This window comes from Theropithecus gelada, chromosome 5, assembly GCF_003255815.1.
Source record: "Theropithecus gelada isolate Dixy chromosome 5, Tgel_1.0, whole genome shotgun sequence".
Lineage (NCBI taxonomy): Eukaryota > Metazoa > Chordata > Mammalia > Primates > Cercopithecidae > Theropithecus > Theropithecus gelada.
The window spans coordinates 54,676,937-54,689,722 of record NC_037672.1 but is presented as its reverse complement, the minus strand read 5'-3'; the positions used below and the strand labels follow the sequence as shown (position 1 = coordinate 54,689,722).

The following is a 12,786-nucleotide window of genomic DNA, read 5'->3' as shown; positions in this document are numbered from 1 at the left end:
GAAAACAACTTGGCATTATCTTGTAAAATTGTTATAAAAGCTGATCAGGCACATGCCTTACAAACCACCAACTCTGAATCTAGGTTCATACGTTAAAGAAACTCTTGGACATGAGCACCAAAAAATTGGATATGAGTGTTCGTTTCTGCATTATTTGTAAAAGCAAAAAACAAAAATGTGAAAACTAGACTTAACAAAATAAATTGTAAAAATAAACCTGTTGCCTAAAAACATCAAGTTACATAAGACTACATAGAGAATACTTTTTTTTTTCTTTTTTTGAGATGGAGTCTCCTGTTGCCCAGGCTGCAGTGCAATGGCAGGATCTCAGCTCACTACAACCTCCGCCTCCTGGATTCAAGCAATTCTCCTGCCTCAGCCTCCCAAGTAGCTGGGACTACAGGCACGTGCCACCATGCCTTGCTAATTTTTGTAGTTTTAGTAGAGATGGGGTTTCACTCTGTTGGCCAGGCTGGTCTCAAACTCCTGACCTCGTGATTGGCCCACCTCAGCCTCCCAAAGTACTGGGATTACAGGCGTGAGCCACCACGCCCGGCCAGGATACTATTTTTTATAAAGCTCACAAAAATAAACAATATATAGCCATGGGACATATGTATAAAAGCAAAAGGGGAAAAAAAAAAGGAATGATAGATTCAAAGTAGTGGTTACCACTAAAGAGTAGGCTGGGGATTGGAATTGAGAGGGAACACAAAGGTAGGGTTAATACCACCAGAAAGGCTCCAGTTCTTAGTGGGTGGCTTCATAGGTATTTTATTATTAAGCCTTCGTGTTGCATATATTTTTATGTATGCATCAAATACTACCTATAGAAATGCAGTGACCAGGCCAGGCACGGCTGCTCATACCTGTAATCCCAGCACTTTAGGAGGCCAAAGTGGGTGGATCATTTGAGGTTAGGAGTTCGAGACTAGCCTGGCCAACATGGTGAAACCCCATCTGTACTAAAAATACAAAAACTAGCCAGGTGTGGTGGCTGCAATCCCAGCAACTCAGGAGGCTGAGGCAAGAAAATCACTTGAACCCAGGAGGCAGAGGTTGCAGTGAGCCAAGATCACACCATTGCACTCCAGCCTGGGAGAGTGAGACTCTGTCTCAAAAAAAAAAAAAAAAAAAAAAAAAAAAGGAGGCTGAGGCAGGAGAATCACTTGAACCCAGGAGGAGGAGGTTGCAATGAGCCGAGATCACGCCACTGCACTCCAGCCTGGGCAACAGAGTGAGACTCTGTCTCAAAAACGACGACAGGAGAAATGTAGTGACCAGAAATACTTTCATACCACTAAGAAGAGACTACAAGAAAAGGAAATCATCTTTTCTTAATGTATGTATTCTGTATTACCTAGTGAATGCAGATGTATATAACTGATATAGGTGGGCAGTTGAGTTTTTTAATCACAAAGAATATTAGTCAATCACTAACTTAGTTGTGATCTTGGACTAGTTATTTAATGTCTTTGAACCTTTTTTTTTTTTAACTTTTGAACCTAATTTTTAAACTGTAAAGTACTGAATTACTAAGTGACTGGTACAGGCGATATATTTTTTAAATGATAGCTAATACTCACCATGACTATTACTCATATCTAAGAAACCCCTTATATTCTACTGAACTTAGCCTCAAACCACTAAGATAATGGAAGAGTGACTTGTTAAAAACAACCAAAAACACACCAGAATTTCTGCATTCAAATAAGGTTGCCCCTCAAAGAGACTATACACTTCTTTCACTGACCTTGCCATTGCTCAGGATGATTTTAGAAATATTTCATTCAAACTGTTTAGTGTTGAAAACATTTTTACCAGTAGAGGAAAAACCTTAATTCTTTGAAAGTAGATTTTATCTATGAAAATAGACATGAAATATTTTCAATCATGTTTGATGAATAATCAAGTTAAGATTTTGGTCAAAATTAACACATGACTATGATGAGACTAATTCTTTTGAGTGACTTACAAATGATCTCTTCAGGCTATTTTCAAGGATGAGTTTCAAAAGAAGTTTTAGCAATGGCAACCTTAATTTTTTTAATACAGCTATAACTTTGCAGAAGCTACAACTTTGCAAGGTTTCTACTTGGAAGGACAACAGTCATCCTAATGTGTAGTCTCATTTCTATATAGTACAAGTCTGAAATTACTGAAGAGACAACTACTTAAGATCAGTGAAACTACTTACATCAGTTACCTTCAACCTTTCATTTTTGTAAGGGAAAACGAAAAGCTTTCTAAAATTTTCAGTTAAACATAAAGATCCTTTATATAAGGAGAAAAATACAGCCAACCTACTGAATTTTGTATTTGAGGAATGGAGAATAAACAATTACACAGTTTTGACAGGATCCCACAACAGCAATCAAATAATGATGAGAAGCAGTTACACAGACCTTACAGAAAGAAGTTTGTGCTAATAGAAATATGCCATATATTTTAATTAAATAAATAGCACTGATGTGACCCCAACTTTTTGATATCAATAATTGGTGATATATATGACCATTTATTACATTGATTTGCTGGAGTATTATAACACAAATTTATAAATGGTTTTAAGAAAATATTACAGAGAAGTTTTACTGACACTTGGAATTTTACATGAAGGGGAAAGAGACATAGCCAACAGCACCCCAATAATAATTTCTTTACACATCTGATATGAGAAACCACAGAAACATTCTTAACTGATACAACATGAATTAGATTCTAAAGGCATTCTTTAAGACACAGAGAAAAAAGAAGCAAAAAAAATTCTCAAGTTTACCATTTACAAGAACAGTTTATGCAATTTCAACAAGTCCTTACCGAGGCATTCAACAGCACTGTAAGTTCAAAGTTCATTGGGGAATTAAAAGAATGAATAAAATACTCCTTAGAGGGAGTATAAAGTTTATTCAAATATTTTAGAAATAATCAATTAATTACATAAGAATATAGTGAAATCCGTCAAAAACAATGTCAAGTAAGTTGTTTTTAAAGTGGCAGTGCAATATAGTAAAGCAATGGCTTTAACAACTAAATGAAAGAATCACAAAGCACCTAGAAATATTTATTGAAGAAATAACACATAAATTTTCATGATTTCTTTTCACCATTTACAATTTCAGTATTTTAGCTCTATTTCATATCATTTTTTGGTAGGTGCTGTTAACATATGAGGTTAAAGTGGTAAGTCTCACAATAAAGTAGCCATCTTCTTTGAATGAATATTTGAATATTTCATCTCTTCATTTCTATGACTGTAATCAGCTTTCAGCTGCATGATTCCTTCAGCCTGATTCTCATTTCATGTCTCAATAAATGCGTTTTTGCCTGATAAAGAAAACTGTGCACATATTGATTATATTTATCTTTTTATCTTTTTTTTTTTTTTGAGATGGAGCTTTACTGTTGTTTCCCCGCTGGAGTGCAATGGCGCAACGTCGGCTCATTGCAACCTCCACCTCCTGGGTTCAAGCAATTCTCCTGCCTCAGCCTCCCGAGTAGCTGGGATTACAGGTATGTGCCACCACGCCTGGCTAATTTTTGTATTTTTACTAGAGACAGGGTTTCACCATGTTGGTCAGGCTGGTCTTGAACTCCTGACCTCAGGTGGTCCACCCACCTCAGCCTCCCAAAGTGCTGGGATTACAGGTGTGAGCCACCATGCCTGGCCTATTTATCTTTTCATACTGCTGTCAGGTCCTTCAAGGCTATGCTTCTGATTGCCCATACACTTTACTTCTGAGTATTTCATATTTTATGGGTAGGTAGGGTTCCAACTTAGTATGTTAGATAACCACTGTATAGTAAAAACCCGAAATGAAAATATAATAACCCTTATAACTCCTTACATATAACAAAGACAGAAATATGTCAAAGCAAAAACATTTTAAATAATCTCAGGAAACAATAACAAGATCCTCTTCCCAAAAATAAATATAACAAACATATTAGTAACCACAGCTAAACAAGCACTGTTTAAGAACTCCATTAGACATGAGAAATAGACATTGAAGCCAGGTTTTGACACTTATTCTCCACATCCAGCCAGTTGTCACAGTCTACTAAGTGCTACAGGGTTAACTGCCTCTGGACTGACTGAAATATGGTTGTACTGACACAAGAGAACACTGGTTCAGATCCAGCAATGACTTATGAACTTGCCTATAGGTGACAGTAGAAAAAAATAGCTTACTGGATTTAAATCTGCTTCATAAGAGATTTTATCTGCCAGCCTGACCCCCTCTTAAAACTTTTTTTTTTCTTTTTTTGGTTTGATATACTCAATAGGCACTGGCTTTTGTGATGTGGCTTTCCACACTACTATACAAGTCCAGAATCCCATTTAATAAGATACATGAGCTATCAGTCAATGAACTTTAGGGCTGGATGGATCAAGGAAGTGTTTTTCACTGCCCCCGCTTCCTTATGAACCAGATAACTGACGAGCAGTGAACTACAATAAATTCAAAGACACAACTAACAAAAACTTAGGAAGACCTGGAAGAGAGATGCCAAATTGCACTGCAAATACAAAATAAAACATATTCATGTTCTTGCTAAATACTTATAAAAAAATACATATAATAGGCCATTTTACAATGCTAGTAAAAATTTGAAGAGCTGTTTCCATCAATATCCTGGCTTCAAATCGATATGTAGAAATATTTTTAATTAAATTTCAATAAATACACCAGAGGGATTTAAATATGATAAAAACAGTAATTTCAATCTGTTTTTACCAACAATATTTTTAATTGGCTCATGATGGGCTTGAACTAATCAATAAACTACAGTCTACAAAAGGGTTTTTGTAAAAATGCATTCATTTCTGATAATAAGTAAATGCAGATTCTGTACAGTCAGAAAAACCAGGATGGTGGCAAATAGCAAAATAGAGAGTTGATAAATCTTGGATCCAAAATCAAATGATCAAAGAAGAGAGTTAAAGATATTTTCAGACTGCCCACATTAGAGTCATGTAATCTGCATCATTCTTTCTCAAGGTCTCTCAACTGGGTGCCAGACTAACATCAGATCTAAAACCTTGTTCAACGTTTCCTCTGGTTCACCTTTTGATTATGTAACAAATATTTCTTGCAAAAGATGAAAAAATAAAACTGTAAAATCATTTGGATGGCGTTAGCCCAGCTAGGTCTTTTGGTGTCCTAGCAATTCAAACTGAAATTAAAGGTTTCTTATAGCCTATAAGCTTCTGAAAATGCAGCCAAGTGGCACTCAAAAAGACAGAACATTTTTTCTACTTCTGTAAATATAAAATAAATTGAAAAATCACCACCTAAAAAAAAAAGCAAGACATAAATGCATCAGCACCAAGTAGAAATGATCTTCAAAAGGGGCAGTCTTTTATGTATCCTTGTGTTAATGAATAGGTACTAATCTCTCCTCTAGGAAAAATCCACTGCCTGAAGTTAACATCTTTAGGCAAAAGAAAGGGCAAAACTCAACAAATTACATTTTGATTCATCCAAATAAAAAGAGAGAGAGAGAGAGATTTCAAGATTTTTGGCACTACTTTAAGCATTTTTCAGGGTAGGTATGGTTTTAAGTTCGACTGTCTTCCTTCCCTACTCCATTTTTTGCAAAAGCAGGAAATATCAAATTTAATTCTATTACTAATAATTCTTCAGGTATCATTCCAAAAGTTGTACTTAGTCACAATACATCAGTTAACGTTTACATAAGACTCTAGTTGTAGTAAAAAGTGTTGAAAGGTGGTCATATCAAAATCTTGGTTTTCTTTTGTACCTATCAGATATGACTAAATTGTTGGTGGCCAGAACTCAAATCACATACAGTCAACCACATTATTGGATCCATGACCTACATCTCGAATTTGGCTAGTTAAACAGGAACACACAGCTACGCCTGCTCCAGCTCTGCAGTGAGACACAGATCCAACAAGCTCCCACCTGAAAAGACGGAGAAGATAAAATGTTATCTTAAAACAAAGCATAATTTACTTTACTCAAAATACTAACCAAAGACAAAAATTCCCTATGTGGGACTGGTTTTGAAGGATAGCAAGCTTCCAGTGGGAGATAAGATATCCCAAAGCCTAGTATTAACTACGACTAGCAACATTCTAACACTCTGGAGTAATCTACTATTATACCAGAAGATACTATAAAGCACAGAGACAACATGTAAATTACCTATTCAGCACTGGATCAAATGCTTCTACTGTATTTAAGTATGCATTGCCATTATGACCACCAACTGCAAAGATTTTGCCCATCACTGTTGCAATTCCCACTCCACCTCTGGGGGTAGTAAGTGCTGCCACATAATCCCACTTGTTGCTTCGGGGATCGTACCGCTCAACTGAACTCAGAGGAGAATTATCATCAAAACCACCTATGTAAAGAAATATTTTAAAAACAGCATTACATTTCTTAGAAATTAAGTATTAAATTTCAATTCAATGGGCTTTACACCCCAATCTTTTAAAATCATTTTAGAATGGTTTAGAGAAAATTTTTTTAAAAAATTCATCCAATACCTGTCTACCACCAACAACTACTATTAGACATTGTCTACAATTCAACGTAAGATTAAGTGACATTTTCCTCAACACTAGGATTAAAGATCTTCTAATTAGGGAAAAACTGGAGTCCCTGTATCTAAGCAGATAATTTAGAGAAAAAGAAAAAAAAAAAAAAAACACAAACATTCATAAATTTGTCCTTAGCCATCTAGAGACAAGCAAGACAGTACTGAGATTCCTTCTCTGTGTATTATATCTTAAACAGTAAGAAGGTATAAGAAAGGAATAAACTGAATCATGTGATTCATCCAGATAAAAAAGTTTTCCAATTGTTTCCCTTAATTGGAAACTATAATCGCCATTATAATTACAGAGATGGACTATGACTGAATTCTCACCAATTTTTGCCAAAACAACATTTTCCTGCTACATATTCTAGAAGATAGCAGTCCTTTCTATAGCTCATTCTAACAATGTACTTAATCTATTCCTGAGGTTATAGACACAGTTATTTCAATAGTGCTCCTTCCTTTAAAAACAAGTGTGTCTCTTTTTAGGCTCCAAGTCTAAATGAATATAATGGCTTTCTTTGGTGACAGTCTAATTTATTGAGAATAGAAAGTGCTGATATTATGATCAATCTATTTAAAAACAAAGTCAGAGGCCGGGCACGGTGGCTCACGCCTATAACCCCAGCACTTTGGGAGGCCGAGGCGGGCAGATCATGAGGTCAGAAGATGGAGACCATCCTGGCTAAACAAAACGATGAAACCCCGTCTCTACTAAAAATACAAAAAATGAGCCGGGAGTGGTGGTGGGCACCTATTGTCCCAGCTACTCGGGAAGCTGAGGCAGGAGAATGGTGTGAACCCACAGGAGGCGGAGCTTTCAGTGAGCTGAGATCACGCCACTGCACTCCAGCCTGGGCGACACAGCAAGACTCCGTCTCAAAAAAAAAAAAAAAAAAAAAAAACAAACACAAAACAAGGTCACAAAAAAAAATTCAAGTCAACTTCTCTAATGGGTTTAATTTTATTAAATCAATTAAAATGAAATTCACCAATTTTATCTGAATTCTGACAAATGTATAGTGTCACTGCCATTACAACCATTACAGAAAACATTTTTTCATTATAATAAAGGGTTTGGTTTTAATTATTGCTCATGCTAATGTAGAAGATTAAGGGGTTTTTTTAATTTTTTGTTTTGTTTTGTTTTGAGACAGGGTCTCACTCTGTTGCCCAGACTGGAGTGCAGTAACACAATCACAGCTCACTGCACTGTCAACCTCCTGGGCTCAAGCGATCCTCCCACCTCAGCCTCCCAAGTAGCTGGAACTATATGCACATGCCACCACTCCTGGCTAATTTTTTTTTTTATTTTTTTAAAACAGAGATGAGGTCTCACTATGTTGTCCAGTCTGGTTTTGAACACCTGCCCTCAAATGATCCTCCTGCCTCCACCTCTCAAAATGCTGGTATTACCCGGGTAATCCCTGCACCTGACCAAGTTTTTGATAGTTATATTTTATATAGTCTTTTTCCATAGTCTTCTTTTTCACTAGTTCCCTATCATTTCCCCAAATAATGCATAAAAACATATTACAATGAAGAATTCAAACCAGGGATAGAAAAAGTAAAATGCAATTAGGATGTCAGACATGCCCACACCTTCAAATTTTTCTTATTCAGATCAGTTGTACCTGTTTTAAGTAGAACTTGAATGACCAAGATTTTTTTAATGTTCAACCTGAATCATTCTTATTTTTACCATGTCTGTTCTAATTATAAGGGTCCAAAAGATTAAAAAAGTAACAGCAACAATGTTATTCCTGTCGACATATAACATATGTCAATGCCTGTGGTAGACAGGGAGCTGTGAGAGGTAGCAATGATGTAACCTAAGAACTTTGGATTCACAGACCCAAGTTCAAATTCCAGCTTTGCCATTTATTTATGCATGACCGTGAGTAAATTATTCATTCTCTCTGAGTCTCTTGACTACCTTACAGTTGTGAAGATCAGGCAAGATGTAGAGGTAAATTATGTTATTTCCCTTCTTCCTTAATACACATGAGCACTGAAAGATTCAGCATTACTTCTGCTACTTATAGATATTTACATGCATTCTCTTATAAGAAATATGTTAAACACAGCATCCTCATAAGAAATATGTTAAGTAACACAAACAATTTACATCAACATATATGAACAAATATGACCTTTGCTAGTGACAACTTCTCTGAATTCATTTCCTCCTCTATAAAGGAAGGTATTACTAATCACAATATAGCTAATCATGTATTGGGGAACTACAAAGTGCCAGACACACTTTGAAATGCTTAACATGTATTATCTCTAATTCTTAAAATGATACTGAAAGATAGGCATTATTCCCGTTTCATAATCATTTAAAGCTTTGCTACTGGAAGTATGTTGTGTGAACCTGAAACTGCATCACTATAACTTGAGAACTGTTTGAAACACAGAAACTAGGCCCCTCTTTTGCAATATAACAAGATCTCCAGATTATTCATATGCACATTATGATCTGAGAAAGCACTGATCTAATGTTCCTCCCAACTCTGCAATTCAGTAAGTCAAAAAGCAATATAGACCAATTACTGAACACTACAGCCAGGGCAAGTCTTGCAGTCCCCAGGTGGTGCACATTCGCTCCCGCAGCCCCGCCAGGAAGCAATGTGCCTGCAGCCCTGAGACGGATGACCTGGGGACCGTCTCAGGAGGAGAGTGAGGAAGCGGGGGCCGGTCCCGCCAAGAAGGCCCCAGCCAGACAGGACAAGCCCAAGACGCTGCCCTTTTTGCCACTGGGCAGTTGGTCAGTATCCAGAGCAACGAGGCTGCGGCCCTACTCAGACTCATGGCCTGTAACGTGTCCATGGGCTTTGGTGAGAGTTAGAAGCAGCACCTCAACAGAGTTTGGGAAACGTGTTTTATCAAGGTAATAGGTTTGCTGCAGAAGAAAGGAAACATTACACTGTTTACCCACCCCCACACTAAGTCTTCACCTGGATCTAGATGTGTGACATAAGAGATGTGAAGGTTGTCATCCCAGGACAGGATCCATATCAGAGACCGAATCAAGTTCATGGGCTGCTTTAGTGTTCATAGACCTGTTCCACCTCTGCCAGGTTTGGAAAACATTTATAAAGAGCCATCTATAGATATGGATGGTTTTATTCATCCAGGTCATGGAGATTTATCTGAGTGGGCCAAATAAGGTGTTCTCCTACTCCAGGGTGTCCTCACTGTTCTGCCCCATCAAGCCAATTTTCATAAGGAAGGAGGAGGCTGGGAGCAACTTACCAATGCAGCTGTGTCCTGGCTAAATCAGAATTGGAATGGCCTTGTCTTTCTGCTCTGGGGCTCTTATGCTAAGAAGGAGGACAGTGCCATGCACAGGAAGCAGCACCATGTGCTGCAGATGGCTCATTCCTCCCCGTGTACAGAGAGTTCTTTGGATGTAGACAATTTTCTAAGACCAATGAGCTCCTGCAGAAGTCTAGCAAGAAGCCCACTGACTGGAAAGAGCTATGATCCTGAGCTGAGGGGTAGCCTGTCTCCATTGGTGGTTATTGAGAAGCTGTTGTTAAAGTATTTGTCACTTACAAAATCAAACTGAAATTTTTCCTATTAATTTTTTTTTTTTTTTTTTTTTTGAGACGGAGTCTCGCTCTGTCTCCCCGGCTGGAGTGCAGTGGCCGGATCTCAGCTCACTGCAAGCTCTGCCTCCCGGGTTCACGCCATTCTCCTGCCTCAGCCTCCCGAGTAGCTGGGACTACAGGCGCCGCCACCTCGCCCGGCTAGTTTTTTTTTGTATTTTTTTAGTAGAGACGGGGTTTCACCATGTTTGCCAGGATGGTCTCGATCTCCTGACCTCGTGATCCGCCCGTCTCGGCCTCCCAAAGTGCTGGGATTACAGGCTTGAGCCACCGCGCCTGGCCCTATTAATTCTTAAATACTCTGCGCAAGTGGTAAAGCTTCCATAAAGCAGCCATGAACCAAGTTGCCCAGAAATGGCAGCTTTATGTAGCCACACATAGCAAAGGCTATCCTTTGGCCAAATGTCTCTACAACACGGCTTCAGCCTAAAATATGCTGACTTCTCAGAAGACAGATGAGGTCAAATGCTCACTTGGCTCTCCTTATCCTGCTACCCCCCGACCCCTTACCTTTATGGTTAAAGTGGGGAAGATGTATACCTTTTAGGTAGAACCATAGTTTGGTGCCTGCTGGTACTTGGTTTCACCTGGTTAGACTTTCAACTACAAAGTGTTTTAGGGGGTATTTTTGCATAGAAAGGCTCCCTTTTCCCAGCCTGGCAGGCATTCCAGTCTGTGCCAAGTACACTGCCCCCTTGATCTTTCAAGGGGCCTTCAGGTCCTTCCTTGAAGGAAGTATGAAGGTTTTGCAGGTTTCTAGAAAACTGGCCCTGAAATTAGGGCTCAATTCTCTGATTGTAGCAGAGGTGAAGACTCCTAAGGAAGAGCCCTTGGTGTTGGTCTTAACAGACAAGGGCCGAGGGATGTGAGCTGAGTCTTGTTATTCTTTGGGCGTTTTGTGGAATAAGCAGTGAAATTTAGACAAGAAAGAACAGAAAAGAGAATCTTCTTTAATGGGGGGAGGTGATTTTCTCCTAGGGTTATCCTGAGTTGGGGTTTTTAAGATAGCACAAACTTGCTACATGCTGTTTTTTATGGACTGAAATCACTTTATAATATTTTTTTCTGCAACACTGGAGAGTTTTAGTTTAAAGAAAAAAATATATATATATTATATATATATATATCCTTCTTTTTCTTTTTTTGAGACGGAGTCTCGCTCTGTCGCCCAGGCTGGAGTGCAGTGGCACAATCTCGGCTCACTGCAAGCTCCGCCTCCCGGGTTCACGCCATTCTCCTGCCTCAGCCTCCTGAGTAGCTGGGACTACAGGCGCCCGCCACCGCGCCCGGCTAATTTTTTGTATTTTTAGTAGAGATGGGGTTTCACCGTGGTCTCGATCTCCTGACCTTGTGATCCGCCCGCCTCGGCCTCCCAAAGTGCTGGGATTACAGGCGTGAGCCACCGCGCCCGGCTTATATCCTTCTTTTTCAAGACACAATCTTTATTGGGTCTGTACCTTTATCCTTGATCTTGTTAGCAATGTCATTTTTTTTTTTTTTTTTTTTTTTTTTTTTTTTTTGGGGGGGTTAAACATTAACCCCCCATGGGGGTTTGTAAAAAAAAGTTTTTAAAGAAAAAAAAAAAAAAAAAAAAAAAAAAGCAATATAAACATTGACATGACCTTTATTTATATTAAATACCTAGGCCAGGTGCGGTGGCTCATGCCTGTAATCCTGGCACTTTGGGAGGCCAAGGCAGGCAGATCACTTGAGGTCAGGAGTTCGAGATCCGCTTGGCAAACATGATGAAACCCTGTCTTAACTAAAAATACAAAAATCAGCTGGGCGTGGTGGCACACACCTGTAATCCCAGCTACTCAGAAGGCTAAGGCAGGAGAATCGCTTGAACATGGGAGGCAGAGGTTGCAGTGAGCTGAGATCACACCACTGCACTCCAGCCTGGGTGACAGAGCAAAACTCCATCTCAAAAATAAATAAATAAATACCTACTGGCTTACTTGAAGCATTCAACATAATTTCCCTTGAAATGAGGCTGAGAAAAACAAATCTTAGACCTTTTAAAATTTATTGTAGCAAAGCACATTCTATCTGTGTCCTTCCATTTAAAAACATATACCTTATTTAAATGTAATCTCCTTCTTTAAATAACTTTATTACTCTTAGAAAAATAAGGTTGTACATGTTTTAAACATGAAAGATGAAGATTTAAACAAAAATTATGAATGTGACCTTAACAATTCAGCTAGGCATGGTGGCCCATGCCTGTAATCCCAGCACTCTGGGAGGCCAAGGCAGGAGGATCACTTAAGGCCAGTTGTTCATGACCAGCCTGGGCAACACAGCAAGGACCCATCTCTACAAAAAATAGAAAAAAACTGGCTGGGTGTGATAGCATGGGCCTGTAGTCCTAGCTACTTGAGAGGCTGTGGCAGGAGGATCACGAGCCCAGGATTTGAAGGCTGCAGTGAGCTACGATTGTGCCACTGCACTTCAGCGTGGGCAACAGAAAGACACTGTCTCCCTCTAAAAAAGAAAAAAAAAAAAAGAATTCAAAAGCATCAGACTGAACACGTACCATTCTTCTCTGTTAATTATAAACAAAAGTTTTATAAGAAAGAATTCAAAAGCACATTTCAGC

At 38.6% G+C, this 12,786-nt stretch overlaps 1 protein-coding gene and 1 pseudogene across 4 annotated transcripts in view; one reads left to right on the top strand and one right to left on the bottom strand.

Moving 5' to 3' along the window:
- Positions 1–2,419: 2,419 nt before the first annotated feature.
- Positions 2,420–12,786, bottom strand: part of KLHL8 (kelch like family member 8) — a 59,503-nt gene continuing 49,136 nt past the window's right edge. For all 4 annotated transcript variants that reach the window (XM_025386682.1, XM_025386684.1, XM_025386685.1 and 1 more), the window contains 2 exons: positions 6,174–6,375; positions 2,420–5,930 (listed from right to left, as the gene is read on the bottom strand). In XM_025386682.1, the coding sequence (XP_025242467.1) occupies positions 5,807–5,930; positions 6,174–6,375 (326 nt within the window). In that variant the 3' untranslated portion in view covers positions 2,420–5,806. The remainder of the gene's footprint in view (positions 5,931–6,173; positions 6,376–12,786) is intronic.
- Positions 9,228–10,062, top strand: LOC112625147 (annotated as a pseudogene).